This window comes from Aspergillus affinis (assembly GCF_023601865.1).
Source record: "Aspergillus affinis strain CMG 70 chromosome Unknown NODE_14_length_433147_cov_86_863592, whole genome shotgun sequence".
NCBI lineage: Eukaryota > Fungi > Ascomycota > Eurotiomycetes > Eurotiales > Aspergillaceae > Aspergillus > Aspergillus affinis.
Window position 1 is genome coordinate 368,451 of NW_026515795.1, and position 19,164 is coordinate 387,614.

A 19,164-nucleotide genomic window follows, 5' to 3' on the forward strand; every position below is an offset into this window, starting at 1 on the left:
AGTAAAACCTATGATCATAAACTGAAGCCTCAAGAGGCTCGTCTGTCTGCTCAGGAGGAAGATCTTTTCTGGGAGATGAGATGCGTAGGCCTATACCTTGAGCAGTATGAAACGAACCGCTCCGTTCGGCACGTAGATAATGTGCATTCTGATAAGTGCCCAATATCAGTCAATTTAACCCAACCCAAACCGAGAATCGATGACCCATACTATACAATTCGGCCTCAAAACCTAACTAGCCTAACCTTATCTATATACTCGTCCTCAGTTTCCCTGCTTCTGCTTCTTCTGCTGCTCTTTTTGCTTTTTCTTGTTCAAGTTCTTCCTCTTCGGCCTCTGCTGCTTCGCCTGCTCGCAAAGCTCCCTCGTCTCCTTAGGCAGATCCTCCAACCCCACGACCTTGCCCACCTCGAAATATTTCTTGTGGTTGCGGAAGAAATTCTCCCAGTGCTGCACCTGCTTGTGCACCTGGTTCCGGGCCATGCGCAGGTCCTGCTCCCGCCGCGTCTTCTTCTCCCCGCTGCTCAGCGTCTTCTCTTCCTCGGGGTCGTTCTCGATCGGAATGAACATATCCTCCACGCCCGTCATGTCGGCCGTCAAGTCATCCTGGAAACAACCGGTTACGAACGCCCGCGTGGCGTCGCGCCCTGCGAAGATGTTGTAGTGTCCGCCCGGTCCGTAGATCATCGGGTTGGCGGAAACATCGAAGATGCTGCCGTTCACGGCGAGGTAGATGGGGATGGACGGATCGGAGCCATCGTGAGGGGCGAGTTGGGCGGGCGTCAGGTAAAGAGGTCCTTGCTGAACGGTTTCATGCGATGGTTAGTGGATGATGGCGATGATGACGACGACAACGACGTAGACATAGACGAACATGATCAAGTCCATCCGGTCGAGTCAATTTCTCTCCCGGCCAATAGGAGGGATTTGAAAACAAAACATCTCTCGGAAAGGAATTGAACAAAGAACTTGTTGATCTTTTCTAACGTACCAGATATCGCATCAACACCGGCACCCTGGTATACCAGGGCCGGTATCCCCACAGCAATGACTCGGACGAGGTCATGTAGTACGACAGCCCGCAGGAAGCTACCGCCAGTGTGAGCACCAGGCGCAGGATATCGAGAACGCCGATGCCTCCGGCTTTGGAGGCGGCTGCCTCATTGCGTCGTCGCGGGGCGGCGGGACTGTCATTTCCGGCCGTTGGTTTGGCGGATTTGGTGTTTCTTTGACGAAGGTCTGACATGGTGGTTGTCAGCCTGTGTAGGAGTTGTGATGGTGGTGAGGGAGTGAGGAGTTTGAAAGAGAAAGTGAGAGGGAGGGGAGAGAGGGGCGGCGGAGCTGTTTGTAGATTGACTGATTAATGCTAATTTGCGTAGAGGACAGCTATCATATCGATTAATTCCACTTGCTACCGAGTATGTTCCGCGCGTCCGGTTCAGACTAGGTATGCAGATGGTGTGACATGTCTGGTTTCATGGCTATGGTCATTTCTAGCCTGTTTCTTTCGGCGCTAAGAGACTTCTCCGTACTGAGATTGGCGATAGAGGCACATCGCTGCATGTCCACGGAGTACCCCTTTTAGCTCTACGAAATTTGCACTCGCTCAATCGGAAGCTCTCCGGTCTCTTTATGAAAATTCGTGATATTATTATATTATTTCATGCATGATGCGACGAATCCCCGGGAAATCCTAATAAATCGCAGAGCGCGACCCCGACAAACCGATCGTATTCTTGCAGTCCTTCCATCCCCAGTATCAAGCCCCATATCCAGGACATACGGATCGTAACTACTAAAGATGTCAGTCAGCAAGAGGCCTTCAAGAAATAGACAACGTGAAACTGCATCAGCTGCAACGGCAAATCTCTCAGACATCCAAGGAAGAAATTGCGCACAGAGCACGTCTAGAATGGGTTCTCGCGACGGCTAGCGTGGAAACTGCGAATGTAGGAAATGATTTTCATCATCGAGATTGGAGATGGGGGTGTGAAAGTGCTGGTTGGAAGAGAATGCGACTCACCAAATTCTTGTTCTACAGTGGAATAGAAGAGCTGCTAGTTGAATCGATGTTAAGAAGTGGCTAGTTGAATCGATGCTAAGAAGTGCATATTTCAAGCCGCATAAAGCTTGGCCGCCCAGAAGGCTACTGTCATGTCGACATTTTTCGATTGGGGTCGTTCAAGGAAGAAGGTTGAAGAATGATGGAAAAGCTCTGGTGACGGTTTTTCTACTGAACTAAAAAAAAAAAAAAAAAAAAAAAGACGCCAAGTGGACCCACTATTGCTGGTTGCCTTAATGCCTTGGTGCGAGCACCCAATAATTTTAGAGGTATTATTATAAATTCGAGAAACATATTGGCAAAATGAAATGAGCTAGATTGGTTGGTACAAACGAGGCATATCCAACTCCGAAGAAGCTCATAACATCGAAATTCCAGCGATCGATCCGTGTACATACACTGCGGACAACGCAACCCTCTTCCTAATCCTACCTAGACTTCTGAGCCGAGGCGATGCAATCCCAGGTCGGATTCAAGTGCCTCGGGAATGTATCATACCAGAATATGATGGTATTCACAAAAAAGTAAGGCCAAAATACTACCAACGGACTATGGAAAAAGGGCAATCAGCTGGGAACTTGCTCCAAGCGATCGGACGCTTGTTCCTGTTCCTGCTCCCAACTGCGAGAGAAAACATCGTTGAGCGACTCCTGGAAGGTGCGACAGTTCATGTCAATCAGTCCCTTCTTTTCTTTGGATTCGGGATTTCTGATAACGGAAACTAGACAAAGATATCTAACAACAGTCAGCATACTCCTTCGCCTGTCAAGGCTGTGAAAACACACTTGTTCATTTCCATCAAATGAATCATTGTTTCGTCGTGGAGAACGACATGACTCTCTGCCTCCTGTGTTTGATCACCCTTGGGCTTGCGGTCCGGATGATCCCATGAGTATAGCTCAGAGATATCCACAATGACATCAATGTAATCGGAGCACATCTCATAGCAGGACATATCCACTGGACGAGTATCAGACGCAATATAGATCTTGCTCAGGACGTCAAAGAGATAAGTCTTTTCGAACCCACAGTTGTTGGCCAGGGTGTTGATCAAGTTTTCGAGAGTGGACAGGTTGGGAATCAGCTTCTGGATCACTTTACTGAAAGCTTCGAAAACGGAATAGTCGTAAATAGAAGTGAGATAGTAATGGACGGGGGCGTTCTCGTATCCGGCATCGCTCAGTTCGTCAGAAATTAGCTGCACGATGTCCTGGAAAGTGTCGGTGCGATACTCGTCCGAGAGCCCGTCAACTTTATGGATGAAGACCTCGATGTTGATGTTTGGGTAGTACTGCTGAACAGTCAAGATAGTACGATTTAAGCGCGCGACAGAGTCCAGGTAATCATCTTGGGCGTCGATGACCCAGACGAGCGCACCGAGGCTTCCAAAAATGTCTTCGAGGTCAAAAGAGGGCTCGAAATATTCCAGCTGACCCGGAAAGTCCCAGACCTGGAAGTCCATGAAAGAGCTGCCGCTGGTGTTATGCAAAGGCCTATGCGCGTGTGATAGATAAACTCACTGGATGGAATCTTTCTGGATGCGTGTAGTTGACTCTAAGAAGAGGGTTTCATTTGGGGGCATCTTATGAAAGACAACACTTGCGATGGAGGATTTCCCACTCCTGGTTCTCGTTAGTTCGGTCTACTGTAAAGAAGGGCAGGTTTATTTGCGATATTTACCGACGAAGACCCATCAAAAGGAGACGAGGTTTAGGATCTTGAGGTTTCGTGGCTGCAAGCTGGCCTGGCTTCGCCTGCCCAGGCTGTCCGGGGGAATGATTCGTGACCTGTAAGATACTCTCGAGCTTTAGTTCGGCACTGGTCTTGCAAATTGTAGATCTTCCTTGCAAAGTAGAAACATCTGAGAATAGATGTCTTTCCGGACCAAAGTCGATCCAACGACGGGGGTGAAGTGACGAAGGAGCCATCTTGCGGGCAGAGTGCAGATGTTGGAAGAGAGGAGAGTGGTGCAGCGATGAGAAAGAGGAGCATCAACATGCAAATAGAGGAACAATCCAGTGAGCTCTTGCTCTTTAAGGCTTTGGGTCATTGCTTAAAATCTCCCGAGCGCACGGCACGTGGCATAGAGATGGACAGGGGAGACTGGACAGTGAAAGAGCTGCCTAGCGTGCAATCGAAGGGGGAAGAGCAATCGACGAACAACATTAAAGCAAACACTGTACATCCACTCCAAACACCTATCTGAGGGATTTCAATGTGTCCTTCAAGCAACCAGCCGCGCCGAAGCTACAAGCCGCTTTGGTATCCAGGGACATTGGGCGTGATGTGCATTAAAGAACAGCAAAACATATGAGGCAGCAAAATTGACTCGACCAGTCACAGGAGAGTATAACAAGACAAATTCTCCTCCATAGGTCGTTTGAGGGGCATTTAGGGAAAAAGTGAGATTTTCTTACCTCCATGAGTGACAAACACCGAGAAGCCAACTGATTATTCAAACGAACGCTCGGCTGTGTGAACGTAGTGGTTCGGAATTGACTACCCAGCACGCCGTGAGCAATTCAATAATAGCTCACACCAGACGAAGTGGGATAGCAGAAAGGACTTACCAATGTCGCTTAAAGTTTTAACGGTGTTCAAGGGGATGACCGAGATAAAGACAGGATTCAAGGTGTCACCCGAGCGTGCAAAGAGTTGAGGAATCACGATGCCGAGAAATGGGAAACCAACAGCCCACAGCTCTGTGCAGCTACCGTGTAACACTGGCCCAGGAACTTGATCGGATTCGGGGAAAGATCTATATCCATCAAGGATATTTGAAGGTGACTTGCTGCAAGGGACCAGAACCAGAACGAGAGGGTCGTAGTTCAACACTTCCAGGACATTGTCATTGAAGCTTGATCATTCGGTCGGAGACAATTGGAGTCACAGCAGAGGAGGCAGTTCTCACGACCTAATCATACAAATGAGGTTGCCCTATACTACCCCGATGATGATGTGGGGGAAAGCTTCTTGGGTGCGTTGAACAAGGGGAAGCGAGCAACTTCTGTCGACGGGGGTGTATTATGCTCGCCTGCTCGGAAGGATCCAGGCAGCCGTGACTAAGAGGAAATCGAAAGCGATTTAGGGCCGATGAAGAGCTAGAGATGGCGGCGAGATATGATTGATGGACGAGGATAAGAAGATGCGGTGCGTTCTGGCGATCAGACCGGGAACCCCGACGGGCTTGGCGGCATTATTCGCTCGGCCTCGCTTTTCCGCCTTTTTGTGCCTCTTTCTCTCTCTCTCTTCCACTTGCTCTCTTCCAACTCCGACTTTGTCGACTGATCAACATTTCCCGGAGATAAATCATTCCCACGTAAATGTGGATCGACAAAATCATTCTTGTATATGTTATCTATTTTGCAGTCCGAATTGCAATGTAAATGCTCTTCAACTAGTGGACTGGGATGTCATGGTCGAGTATCCGCGAGAATATCGGGGACCCCCGCACGTGAACGTTGCTTGTCCACCTTACCTGGTTGATTCTCAGTTTCATTCTTCCTTCACCACTCGATAAAATCATCAATCCCACAAATGTCTTGGACGTGATACCTAGCCTGATTAAGAGCAGGAAATTAAACGAGGACCCAAACTTCCAAGAAAAGACATGCAGATTATCTGGAGGGACACGGCAGACGCCCGAGTGTACGAGGCTGCACGTCTGGACCATGTCTTCAACCAGTACTGCCCAAATCGATTCCCATTGGCGATTGTCAAGGCGACTAGCGAAAGTGATATCATTGCGGCCGTGCAGCTGGCCATTCAGCGTGAATGTCATGTCTCGGTGCGGGCAGGGGGCCACTCATTCCCAGTATGGAGTGTCCAAGATGACTCGATCTTGATCGATATGGGCGATTGGAAGCACCTCAGGGTTGATCCTGTAAAGAGAGTCGCGATTGTAACGCCTAGCATCACCAGCAAGGAGCTCAATGATCGCCTTGCTACCCATGCCTTGATGTTTCCCGGAGGTCACTGCGGTGATGTTGGATTGGGGGGCTTTTTGCTTCAAGGCGGAATGGGGTGGAACTGTGGAGTATGTTTCTCCATCAGGCAGTACCTTCTCTTGTCATGCGCGAGGCATTGTTAACGGTTTACAGAACTGGGGATGGGGCTGTGAGTTTGTCGAGGCCGTAGATGTTGTCACTGCGCAGGGCCAGCTGGTCCACTGCAATGCACAGCATAACCAAGACCTCTTCTGGGCTTCTCGCGGAGCCGGGCCAGGTCTGTGTCTGCCACTCGCAGATTTTATTAGTCTCGACGTTCTGACTGAAAGCATAGCATTCCCGGGCGTTATTACGCGATTCCATGTGCGTTTGATACCACTGCCGCGAGAGATCCGTTCCTCAATGTATATCTACCCTCAAAGACTATACTACGAGGCATTCGAATGGGCTCTTTCCTTAGTACAGACGTTGGATGGTGACACAGAAATCACTGCGAAGGCTAAATATGACGATGGGTCGCCGGTCTTCGCGTTTTATTTCACTAGCATGAAAAATACCGAAGAGGACGCCATACACGCGCTCCAGCCTGTTCAGGATTCCAGGCCTGTAGGCACGCTACATGAATCGTTCTGTCTGAAGGATAGTCTGGATAATCTTTATGAGATCATGAGCCTGCTGCATCCTAAGAACCACCGGTATCGTTCCGACAATGTGTACCTCCGAAATGATGCAGATGTGCCCGGTCTTTTAGAAAAGGCGTGTTTTACGCTCCCGCACCAAGATTCATATCTCTTTTGGACTTCGATGCGTCCATGGAGTAGAAAGGAACTACCCGAAATGGCGCTCAGTATGCGATCAGATCACTATCTCGCGGTTTACCTTATCTGGGAAAACAGGGAAGATGACCAGCGGTGCGTGGAGTGGTTGCAACAAATCATGAGTCAGATTGAAGGCGAATCCATTGGGTCATATATTGGAGATTCGGATTTCGATCTACGCTTCGCTGAATACTGGACGGCGGATAATCACCAGCAGCTTGTGCGTATTCGAGACAAACGGGATCCCGATGGCCGAATAAAGGGGGGATATTTTGGAGATGGCAAGAGAAGCATTGCGAAGAAATAGGCGGGTTTAATACACATAATACTTGTCTTAGGTAGTATAACAAAGTTATACTTACACTCAAACCTAGCATAAGTTAGCAGTCATACGGCACATTTAGGTAAAACTTTGATACGTCCATGCACATGAGCTCCAAGGTACCCAGGACGATGCTGCATGTCTATGAGTTTGATAGGTTCAAGTTTGGCTGAACTGCTGCAGGATCCAAGGGTAGGGATGAGAGGTGCATGCAGTCATGTGCAGTTCTCTACCGCCCCACCCGTCTTGCTTGCCAACCTTTCCTCAAGGACTACCAATAGTTGAGAGTACCGTCGATTTACCGATTTCTTCTAGCTATTTTCTGGCAAGTTGATTTGAATATGCTCTACACTCACGCAGCCATCATTACTGTCGATTCTGATCGACGCATCATTGAAGATGGTGCCATCTATGTCCAGGGAAATGCCATCCAGGACTTGGGCAAAACCAACATTTTACTTGTCAAATATCCTCATGATCAGCAATATGATCTCAGCGGACGGATTGTGATACCAGGGTTGATATCGACACACATGCATACTGTCCAAGCGTTGATACGGGGAACAGCAGACAACAAAGAGCTACACAGCTGGCTCGACTATAGAATCCGTCCACTGCAGCACGCGATGACTAGTGAAGATGCCTATGTGTCAGTGCAACTTAGTATTGCCGAAATGTTGAAATCAGGGACAACATGCTTTCTAGAGAGTATGGTATGCATCACATGGTTCTACTTCCCTCTTTCGTCGGAGATTAAGTAGGCTTCTTATCGCAGACCGAACTAACCGGCCCACAAACAGTTTCTCTCACAGCATAATTTTGATGGACTCTGTCAGGTGGTTCAAGAAAGCGGTATCCGAGGCTGCTTGGGTCAATTCGCTCCTAATCCTGCCAAAGAAAGTAATATGCCAGACAACTCAATACCCGACGTGGTGGAGGCCTGGAGAAAGTGGAACGGCGCTGCGAATGATCGAATTCGGGTATGGTTCGGGGTCGCGTCGGCGGGACTGTAAGACCAGCTTTATCTGAGCTTGACAGGAGGACGCTGAAAAGAATCGTATTCAGGGCTCCGCATTCTCAAATGAAAGAATTGGCCTCCGTCGCCCTTTCTTATGGGATTCCAATTACAATGCACTGCGCAGAAACAAGAAAGCAGTTCGAATACTTCGCTTCTCTGGAACATAGTCCTGTCTCATGGGCTGATGTCACAGGCCTGCTGTCGCCATCAACTGTACTGGTTCACATGGTGCACCTGGATAAAGACAAAGATATCCCAAGGCTAGCGGAATCTGGCACCCACATAGCGCACTGCCCAACCTCAAACGCCAAATTAGCTTCTGGCATTAGCCCCGTGCCGGAGCTACCTGCTGGAGGAGTCAATGTCAGTCTTGGTACAGACGGGGCTCCCTGCAATAACAGTTGTGACATGCTACAAGAGATAAGACTTGCTGTTATTATCCATAGGAGTGTTTCATATGACCCGGCTCTGGTTCCCGCAGAAACCGCCCTAGAGATGGCTACTATCAACGGAGCGCGAGCTCTAGGTCTTGAAGACCTTGTTGGTAGCCTGGAAATCGGCAAGAAGGCGGATTTCGTGGCCATTAACACGGAGAAGTCGCAACTTCAGCCATACCTTAACCCTGTCAGTGATGTGGTCTATGTTGCGACTGGAAGGGATGTGGATGTGGTGGTAGTCGATGGCCAATTGTTGGTGGAAAACGGCGAATTATTGACCATGAGTGAACACCAGATTCTGAACGAAGCCAAGAGAAAAGGCTCAGAAGTGATCCAGAGAGCCGGATTGGAAGAGCAGATAAAGTCTCCCTGGCCAGTACTGTGAATTATAATAGTGTTTCTGAAGGTGTACCTAGCTGGTTGCTCAGTGCAAGGCTGACCGCAGAAAACAGCAGGAAACGTACTTTTGCTTCCTACCCCGCTGACCCAAGCAGACTGGTCTCGATGATGGCGGAAGACCATCTACAGTCGCTTTGGCGGCTCATGAAGCGGTATAGTATTCGATTTCGACTGCCCGGGGAGGATCGGCCCGCATTGCACGTGGACACGTTCAACAACATCAAAACGCTGGGAAGTTACTCGTTCGATACATATTCGGCTGGGGTGAGCATCCGATCTTCCAATGAGCCCTGGAAGCAACAGATCAAATTTCGGGCAGAATGGCTCAATCAGCGCGCCCAGAGTTTGTTTTCCTAAGAGCGCAACGAAGCTGGTTGGCGCTTTGAGCTGGAGAATGACGTTCTCATGAGGTTCTCGGCGGAGGTTGCTTGGTAGGTCTTTTTGCACAAGGCTTTTGCGAGGACGGGCGGCTTGCGTTGTCAAGTAGCTTTGCCTGATCTTTGATAAGCTATTTCGCTAACATTTGACAGTCCAAAATGCCGAGCGAGAATATGGCAATCTGAGATCCAGGCCACCTTAAACAACCCTCAAACTGAACATGCGGAAGAACTCGATCGACGTAGAAGACAGAGGAAATCATGCGAATGCCCCCAAGAATTTGTGGTATATGATGAGCTTGTCAGATCACAGCTTCCCAAGCAAGCTCCTGACTGCGTCGTTGGCTTACAAAACACCAAGAACTTCGATACCTTGTTGTCGAGTCCCGTTCGACCGGAAATTGCCAGGGATGAAGATGACACGGTCTCAGACATCCTTCAGGTGACTCCTTTCAAGACTCAATCGGACCCGCTTCTGCTCCCATTTTGCTCCTGGAATCAAAGTCCGAAACAAGTCCCAACGGATTTGACGCCATTCAGGTGCAGTCGGCATTCCCGATTAATGCACTCTTGCAATTGCAAGAAGGCCTTCGCTCATACGTCAATTGCTCGTCTGGAGAAAATAGTTTTGAGCCTTTGGTCTGGTTTCTGGGCTTCCGGGGCGACGCATGGAGAATTTATGCGTCCCATCTTGTTAGAGGAGCTGACGGGAAGCCAACACAATATGTAAGTCAGGTCCTGGTCCGGTACTTTGTACCGCACAGTACGCGATCGCAAATTCCGGCCATTCCCATAACGAGTACTGGAGAGCTAATTCTCTTTGGGAAAGGCTGTAACTTTACTATGGTCGGAGACGTTGATGCATAAAGACCATGCATTGCAATTATTACTTATCGTCGACTACATAATGGACTAGGCCAGAGATATCTACCGCACCGCGATCTTGAAACAAATAAAATCGTTGCTCACCGGGCAAGCCTTTGATCAGATCAGCGTCGTCGACAGTGAGATATTTTCTATGCGCAGGAATATATCTAACTGGATTCCAGGGCCCCCAAGCACAGTATTAGAAGAGGATAGGGAGTCAGATTGTCCTGTGGCAGAGGAATGGTCTTCACAATCATCACTGGATCATGAAACAATGCTCAAATTTCGGATTCCAAACTCGAAGTTTGGCACTGTCCGTTCTGCCTTATTGACAGAAGATCAGTTTGACTGATTTTATCTGACAGAGAGCCTACTTCCGAGTTTCTTAGAGGTTATTGGGGGCCGACAGAACAATGCTAATAGCACGGAAAAGGCGGCGCGACATATTATAAATTTTGTGGCACAATTTAACGATGTTCTAGTGATAAATGAGAACGACCTTCATCTTCTCGAAATCCTTTGGACTGATACCTCTCACTCAGTACCAGAAGGAGGAGAAGCAGAAGACTTCTACGCGCTCATCGAGTGCAGCTGGTATATCACACCATCTTGGGAGATTACACGACAACTTTCATGCTTCGCCATCTCCAAAGCTGCTTTTCGTGCCTTGAAGACTTATGCAAACTTCTCCGTACGCCGCAAGGGCATCGAAAACCTGGACCAAGCCGAACGACGTTGTTCTCAGAGAGTTCTGCAGGATTGTGTCGAGTGCCTCCGAACAGGATCTCCTTGGTAAGTGCTTCCAGCCGCTATTTCCAATACCTCGGCTACTATTTATCCTCTGCCTGTCCGCCGCAGAGAGGACTTCGCGCCACCGGTCGATTTCCTTGGCCTCGTGTATACACGCAATGACCATGTCAGGACCTTCATCATGAAGTACTTGAAGCGAAACCTGTGGAAACCCAAACGATACACAAAAGTTCCACGCAATGAAATGAGGGCTGCTCTTCGTGAGGGGTACACAAAAAAAGAGGTTCTTGCTATGAGGAATGAAGGTCCACCCAAGCATGGTGATATGTCTTGGAAGCGCAACTCGATGCAGCACACCCGCATAATCGATGAGGAGCATCATGCCCATGATCGATGCCCACGATGTCGCCAGAGTCCGCAAACAAATATATCGCCCTTTGCTCACGGTTATTTGGATACACGGATTCAACCATTTCTATCCGGCTATGGCACAGTTTTGGTGGTCGCAATGGATACAGCCGCACGACCCCCCGATGATGCATGTGTTTTTGCACTGAGACCGATTGATGAGCTCAACGATAACGCGGCTCTCTCTATTATGATTGAGGATCTGATGCAAGCGAATCTTGTCTACCATACGCTCAAGTGCGGACCTACCGACATCCAACCAGGTTATGGTATAAGGCAAAATTTACCCTTGCCATACCGCCAACCAAGGCCATGTGAAAAGGCCCTTGTCCATCGCTGGATTCAAGAATTGCGCAATGAGCTATTGCAGGACAAACTTGGCATCCCCGAGGGTAATACTGACATTTTGTTATACTACCTAAGCATGGGGCATCTAGAGCGCGAAGCATCGATATTGGAAAAGAAGTACAGAAATCATCAATTCGGGCGTGTTTTTTCTATGGTGAGAGAGAACGAGCAAAAGACAATCATTTCTCTGCTCAATCCCAATAGAAAAGTGAGTCTGTCTGGGGGAATGATTGTTCCCCTATTTACTACCTGGGCTAGCGGGAAGGACTACTTGAGGAAAACGTATCCAAAGCAATATCGGTTATTCTCTCAGAAAAATGTTTCTCATAGACTTGAGCCTCAAGGCTTGGGAGCTGAGGTAATCGAGATTGATTGAGGGTGAGAGAGTTCCGTTTCATTAGGTATCAAATGTGGGAAATGGCGTATCATTTAGGTATCAGCCTACCTTACTTTACCCAGAGATAAATACGCCGTCCCGTCCGGCTCCATGCAAGACTTAAGATACAACCCATATAGGTCTTATGAAAAAGCCTATGTGAGTGATTATTTTGGAGTAGATTTTAATTTAGCGATATCCTATTTGAGATACGACATACACCCCTAGTATAACCGGTTCCATTTTGAAGCCTTTGGATTTGGCCATGCGATTACATCATCCACGGGCACGTGGGCCCACCCACCGCCTTCTGCATCATCCTCGGCCCAACCTGAGGCATCACTAACGGTCTGCCTTTTCCCATCCAGATCAAGTCCTCATTTCTTAAGAGGAGGGCAGTCTTGCCTCGTGTTTTGTCATCGACACCTCTGCGGAAATGACAACGCTTATTCCTCGCGAGCATTACTCCAAGGAAGAGCTTGACCAGCTCTATCCTCGGGATTTGAAGCTGCAGTTGGTCCAGGTGGTAAGGGTCTCCGTGAACTATCGGCAGCCCCCGTCGATTGCGAGCTAATCAATGGCACAGTTCCTTCGTCATGGTGAGGGCCTTTGGAAATTTGGTTGGACTTGAATGATCTCCGGAAACTGATGATACAACCTCCAGGTGAACGTACGCCGGTATCTTCGCGCTTTCAAAATGTACTGTACATCGGAACAAGCTCCCCTCTCAATTGATTGACACATGCTGATATCCTGAAGGCAGGCCTTGCTCCATGTAATTCATCCCTTATCCTTACCCCATCGTCTGCGAAACCGCTAGTCTAATCCTGCTCCCCTGTCAAGATTGGCCGTACTGCAACGTCGCACGTCAAATGATCCAAATGGCGGCAAGCAACCAAGACGTCTCCTCGTGGAACGGCTTCCAATGGCGGAGAAAGATGGAGACCTTTGGAGACAATGATGAATCAGTGGTGGCGGTTGGCGCGACTGGTGATATCGAGGGTATCTGGCAAGTCTTGGATCCCATCGCGAGCACGAACCGGAGGAATGCCGCATGTTACTGACTGATATAGTCAACATGGTGAACTGACAGACAAGGGTCGTGAAACCACTTTTGCTCTCGGCCAGCGCCTGAGACATCTCTACGTGGATCAGCTTGGATTCATGCCACAGATCAAGACTGATACCGAGGACATGTATCTTCGCACCACGCCTATCCCGCGCGCTCTCGAGTCCCTTCAACAAGCCTTCTGGGGCATGTACCCTCCCGGCGCTCGCACACAAGATTTCCCAGCTCCCGTGATTGTTGCTCGTTCTGTGTCGGAAGAGACGCTCTTCCCTAACGAGGGCAACTGTCGTCGATTTAGACAGCTCGCGAAGCTTTTCGCCGACAGGGCCGCACTTCGATGTACGTTGTTCTTCTCTGAACGTTGATCTCGCGAGGATCAAATACTATAATGGGAGGCAATTTTTACTTACAATCACTTCCAAATCTACAGGGAACGACACCGATGAAATGAACTACATCAACAGTCTTCTATCAAAATGGATGCCGGAAAGCTCCCCCAAGGTCGCCGTTGACTCTCATCCTCGTCTGTCGGGTATTGCAGACACCATCAACGCCAGTCTCGCTCACGGCCCCGCCACAAGACTCCCCTCGGAGTTCTACGACAAGAAGAGCCGACAACACTTGAACACGATTGCCGTGGACGAATGGTTCGCCGGATACACGGAAAGCAACGAGTACCGGAAGCTCGGCATTGGAGGCCTGATGGGTGACGTGGTCGACCGCATGGTCAGCACCGCCGTGGACGGCGGCTGGCGCAGCGAGACCTCGGCCTCCGGCTCCTCCACCGAGCACGGCAAGGCCATCAAGTTCGCGATGAGCGGATGCCACGACACGACGCTGGCCGCTATCCTAGGCAGCACGGGAGCCTTCGACGGAATCTGGCCGCCTTTCACCTCTTCCATTGCCATTGAGCTCTTCTCCAAGGCCAAGCAAGGATCCGGGGACAACGCAGGAGTCGTGCTGGAGGAATTCTCCAGCCCTTCCATCGCCACCAAAAAGCCGGGCTTCTTCTCCTTCCTGGGCGGTGGTTCTTCGTCCAACAACAACACCCCGCCTCCGCCGTCTGACATGGCCCGGGCCCCTCTGTCCTCGTTCCCTGACTCCGCACGCCAGACCATGAAGCAGCACTATATCCGTATCCGCTACAATGACCGCCCCGTCCGCATCCCCGGTTGCGCCGCTAAGCCCCAGAACCATCTTCCTGGCGACGATACCTTCTGCACACTAGACGCGTTCAAGGAGATCGTTGACAAATTCACCCCGAAGAACTGGAGCAGTGAATGTGTACAGAACCTCGGCCAAGGTCTCTATGGTAAGGACGAGAAGGAGAAGATCCAAGCTGGTTTCTAGAACAGGACGGACGTAATTGCTTTCTTGTATAGTGTAGTTTCTTCTTGTCCCTCCCCCTCTTAGTATCTATCTATCTACACTCTTTTTGCTCGCTTTGGAGAGAATACATATACAAAAAATATAGGGGGAAAGGGGCGCTCAAAGAAAGGCTAAACAGATGATCTAATCTTTTTTCTCGATACAATATTTTTACTTTTTCTTTCCTTCTATTTTGTGGATGTCGACAAGGATTCTCTGATGGAAGAGTAAGGATGATCTATTTTGAATATCAATATCACCCAGAAACAACAATCCAGGCCCTGTTTATACACACGCCGATAAATATCAGGATTTCACAAAAAAATAAGAGAGATGCAAACACAGAAGCCGGATGCCAGAAAAACCAACCCTCTATCAAGTAATAATAACAAAGGTATAACCAATTATGCTTTCAGGCCATCTATCTATACAGTAAATGCAAAAGAATAACAAAGGCTGGTGAATATATACTTCCCAGTCCTCCTACACTCTCCCCTATGCCTAGTTCGATTTCTGCGACTTGGACCGAGACCGGGTCATGGGCGGGCTGTAGTTCTTGGGAGGGCTCTGTTTGCGAGGAGTCACCGGCTCGAGGTCGAGTTCCTCGTAGTCGCTGGTGTCCCATCCGCTTTCACTCTCGCTGGCACTCCAGATCGAGTGTTTGGACTGCGGCTTCTCGTCAGCCTTGGGGGCGGGCGTCGGGGGGGCAGGTTCGGGTTCAGGAGTAGCGTCATTTGCTTCAGCGTTCGCCTTAAAGGAGGCCTTTTTGGCCTTTTTGCCTAATTTCCCGGGCTTGGCGTGCTTTTCCATTTTCTGCTTCATGATCTCGGCGGCCTGCTTTTCCAGCATCTTCTTATTTTCCTCCTGCTCCTGACCGGACATGCGCTCGAGGATCTCGTTCAGCTTCTCGATCGCGGGAGCATACGCTTGGGTGAGGGGCATCTCGCCAACGCGGATGCGCATGTAGTCGAACGCTCCGACCACCGGGACATCCACCGGCTTCGCCTGGGCCATGAAGTTGTCCTCGAACATTATGGGAGGCATGGAGCCCGGTATAAATGCGGGCTCCTCGTCGTCTGGAATGTCCAGCTGGTCGGGCTCTTGACCAGCCGGTTCTTCGGGTTCGTCCGTGGGGCGAGAGTCGGTTCGTTCGACATGCGTGACTTTCTGGTATCGCTGACTGAAGTGGGTGAGGATGATGGATTTGGCTTTCATCCGGCGACCCACTTCGAGGGCTTCGGCAGCCGTGCAATGCTTTTTGGCCAGGGCTGATCCCGCCATGTCGTTCTGGAACGTGGCCTCGTGGATCATCACCGTTGATCCACGGCCGATGGCGGCGAAGGCTGGAGAGGGTCGGCAGTCGCCCGAGAACGAGACCTTGAAACCGTCGGGGAAGACGAGGGTGGCAGCCATGGCGCCCTTGCAGTGAGACACTCTCGTGGTCAGGAGTTCGGAAAGCCCGGTTGCTTTGCGGAGCAAAGGGGCAAGGGAAGACTTTTCTTCGTTGAAGCTGAGAGACGAAGTTTTGGGTTTTCCTTCATCAGTGTCGTGCCCGGGGTACGTGCCATCAGCCCGGCAGTGACGGTAAGCCAGTCTGGACTCGAACGAACCATCACCGCCTTCTCTGGTGAACGTATAGGTCGTCAAGGGCACGATCTTGCCGAAGCCGTAGTCCTCCACGCTGGCATACTCTTGGAGCCACCCAATCATCATGGGCTCTGAGACTACAAACAAGCGTTTTTCTTTCAGGATTTTGGCCATGTCGGTCTCAAGCTCGTCGGTTTCGGGAGCTCCGTTGGGGTAGTTTTCCTTATACCAGGCCTGGATGACAGCCGCGGTACCTAGATGATGGTCCGCGTGAAGATGGCTGATCCATACAACTCGCAGGTTCTGTAGGACCTCTCGCAGCTTTTCGGGCTCAAAAACGCGCTTTAGCTGACCGAGTGTATTCTCACCACAGTCGAGTAGATAGTAACCGTATCCGGGCACGCTGACAAGAGTACTCGAGACATTGCGATACCTCGACGGTACCGATGAGCCCGTGCCCAATGTGAAGATCTCTGCATCACGCCCAGGCAGATCCCGTTGAAAGTCGCTCAGTTGTTTCTGGAAATAGTACTTTTTGACCCGCTTGTTAATTGTAGCCACGCGTTTCTCAACGGCCTCGGGCATTTTCCGCATCACCTCGTCCGCGTTGAACCGCGGTGCCACTAGGGAGGAATTGATCTTGGTCTCAGGCTCCAACTCGATAATCAGACCAGGCTCCAAAGGCTTGAATGGCAGTGTTTTTTTGATCTCGGCCGTAGTCGTCGACTTGGCTGTGGAAGTTCCAGGTTGCGGAAGGGTCACATTGTCGTGGATCGGAATCGGATGGTTTTCGCGTCTAATCCGTGCCATACGCACCGACCCGCTTGCAACACCGGCCAAGGCCAGATAGTTCGGGTTGTAGTCGGTACTGGATACTGTGTGTTTGCAGTGGGACATACGTGACATGAACTCGCGCAGTTTGGGATGTTCCCCGAGACCGGGGCCAAGAATCCACACAAAGGCCTCGAGATTTGTCGTCACAGAGGGCGAATTCCATTCTGGCCGATTGACCAGGTTTTCTATGTAATCAGGGGTTGGCAGGTCAATGAACGCGATTCCTTTGCCGAGTCGTGGCGGTCCAAGAACCATGTCTGGCGTGATGACCGTATCGCCAACGGTCACGCTCTCGCCTCCTGCCAACTTTCCAAAGGTCGGGCCATATGGGATACCATATGCCTTGGCCTTTGCGGGGTCAAATTTGCCCCTGAAATCATGGTTCCGGACGATATAAGAGAGCGCTTCGTCACATCGCGACGTGGACGGGATCCTCTCCACAGCTGCGCCGGGCCAAGGCTGTCTGACAAAGACATTGATATCAGGGAGAGGTTCATCGCCTCCTGGCATGGGACCCTTATACAGATCGAATGACTTTGTTTCCACATTGCGGACAAACATCGCTGCGGGCATATTGACCTCTGCCAGGGGAGTCTTCACCAGTGCGTCCATCCTCCAGGATGAGTTGAACATATCGTTCACGATAGCCTGTTTCGTTATCAGATCCTTGGCGCGGGAGTCTAATTCATCGGAATCTTGCTCTTGAAATTCATCGAGACTCCTCTTCCTGGGGCTTTGTGGACTCCCCTGGGGAGACGGCGACGAGGGGCGGATAGGCAAGGCCCAGACTTTGATGTTGTTGTCCGACCACGTTGGCTGCTCGAAGGGATCTTCTGCATCCACCGAAACATTCTTCGAGACGCTCTCGGTGTCGTACTCCCTTGTGAATATCGGCATGCCCTTTCGGAAAACGAATCGCCGACCAGTGGTCAAGGTATGCGTTAAATTTCGGGGCCCATGGAGAGTTAACGAGCCTCGCTGGAGTACCGTCTCGCCGCCCTTTATCGCCATAGGCAAGCCATGAATCGTCCCTTTGTCGTTCTGGGCCTTACGCTCTGCTTTCTCGCGTTCGCTGGTTTCCAGCGCACTCTGCGAGGTGCCGACCACGTCGGACACCGTCAGTATCATGCCAATCAAGCCACCATGGCTTTTCCACTCCGATCGCCCCGTGATGAATACATCGGTGAGATATGCAAGTCGGACACCGCGCTCCATACAAGCCCGCTGGGTACCCTCAGATACTTGTCCGAAGACATAGCGCTTGTCTGGGAAGTTGAGGATGAGGCAGGTACCCGGGGTGTCGTAGGTCGGGGTCGTCACGACCTGATAATTGATCTTCATGGGTGTGATTCCCGTGACCGGCGGAAATTCGAAGCCTGCAAATTCGTATGTGGAAGGATGGTATATCAAATGGGTTGCCCGGGGGGTTTGAAAGCCTGCTCGGTGCGGAAGAAGTTTTGGTGTGCGAAATACGTAGGATCCTGACTTCAATGGCTCCGGCTGGTGCTTCGATCTGTAAGTCCCAACGTTCCGGACTGGCGTGGAGGAGGGGATCGATTTTCTGGCGGGAGGGGGCCGGACGTGGGGTTTTCTGACCGGAAGAGATCTAGCTGAATGGCGACGTTCGGTAGGCTTGTTCTTGCTGAGAGGTCGCGCAGAAATTGTTGAAGAGCGGCGAATCGAGGGAACAATATTTCCGCAAAAGGCTTTGCGTGAGAGCCCGCGGATTAAGTGGAAGGAAGCCAACTTGGCTAAGAGGAGTAGAAGATTCTGACTATAAAGGGGAAATAGTAGAGAACATTTCCAGGTGAGGTTTTCGCAAGCTCACGTTGGGGGATTATGCAAAGGGCGGGTGGAGAGGAGGAAGATTTCGGTGGTGCCTGAGGATGGGAGTTGATGCCTCAGAGGAGCCTCCGTCCCATGTGACCGACAACGAATTTCCAAGTACATTCAAGGTCTACGTTAAATTGTCCCTCGTACAGTACAATAAAGAAATGAAGCCAGGTGTCTGCTTTTTGATTTGCTTGATTTCTAACTCTTAGATTTGTTTTCAGGCAGTAAATGAAATCCTTAAAAATTATCCAAGTTCCCAGATCACAATCCCAAAAATCCCAAACCCTGAAGAATACAATCCCAATCCATTCCGTGGAACCCCAATAAGACAAAGGAAACAAAAG

The 19,164-nt window shown here is 50.2% G+C and overlaps 5 protein-coding genes across 5 annotated transcripts; 2 read left to right on the forward strand and 3 right to left on the reverse strand.

Annotated features, from left to right (window-relative positions):
- Window positions 1–264: 264 nt before the first annotated feature.
- KD926_002402 (putative heme/steroid binding domain protein) lies at window positions 265–1,246 on the reverse strand (the record flags this gene model as incomplete). The annotated part of the gene is made up of 2 exons (XM_053097090.1): window positions 265–801; window positions 992–1,246. The coding sequence occupies 2 exons, from the start codon at window positions 1,244–1,246 to the stop codon at window positions 265–267; spliced, it is 792 nt and encodes a 263-aa protein (XP_052959003.1).
- Window positions 1,247–2,628: 1,382 nt separating this feature from the next.
- On the reverse strand, window positions 2,629–3,990 carry KD926_002403 (GTR/RAG family Ras-related GTP-binding protein; the record flags this gene model as incomplete). Its single annotated transcript, XM_053097092.1, has 4 exons — window positions 2,629–2,797; window positions 2,848–3,531; window positions 3,583–3,684; window positions 3,743–3,990. 4 exons carry the CDS (start codon window positions 3,988–3,990, stop codon window positions 2,629–2,631), a joined length of 1,203 nt encoding a protein of 400 aa, XP_052959004.1.
- Window positions 3,991–5,672: 1,682 nt separating this feature from the next.
- Window positions 5,673–7,134, forward strand: KD926_002404 (FAD-binding oxidoreductase; the record flags this gene model as incomplete). Its single annotated transcript, XM_053097093.1, has 3 exons — window positions 5,673–6,098; window positions 6,163–6,286; window positions 6,344–7,134. The coding sequence occupies 3 exons, from the start codon at window positions 5,673–5,675 to the stop codon at window positions 7,132–7,134; spliced, it is 1,341 nt and encodes a 446-aa protein (XP_052959005.1).
- Window positions 7,135–7,490: 356 nt separating this feature from the next.
- On the forward strand, window positions 7,491–14,548 carry KD926_002405 (putative acid phosphatase; the record flags this gene model as incomplete). The annotated part of the gene is made up of 13 exons (XM_053097094.1): window positions 7,491–7,862; window positions 7,950–8,158; window positions 8,215–8,985; window positions 9,057–9,350; window positions 9,534–9,822; window positions 9,885–10,143; window positions 10,613–11,039; window positions 11,169–11,674; window positions 12,519–12,655; window positions 12,716–12,728; window positions 12,794–12,833; window positions 13,203–13,537; window positions 13,629–14,548. The coding sequence occupies 13 exons, from the start codon at window positions 7,491–7,493 to the stop codon at window positions 14,546–14,548; spliced, it is 4,572 nt and encodes a 1,523-aa protein (XP_052959006.1).
- Window positions 14,549–15,067: 519 nt separating this feature from the next.
- On the reverse strand, window positions 15,068–18,937 carry KD926_002406 (ribonuclease Z; the record flags this gene model as incomplete). Its single annotated transcript, XM_053097095.1, has 2 exons — window positions 15,068–18,761; window positions 18,816–18,937. The coding sequence occupies 2 exons, from the start codon at window positions 18,935–18,937 to the stop codon at window positions 15,068–15,070; spliced, it is 3,816 nt and encodes a 1,271-aa protein (XP_052959007.1).
- Between the last annotated feature and the right edge of the window lie 227 nt (window positions 18,938–19,164).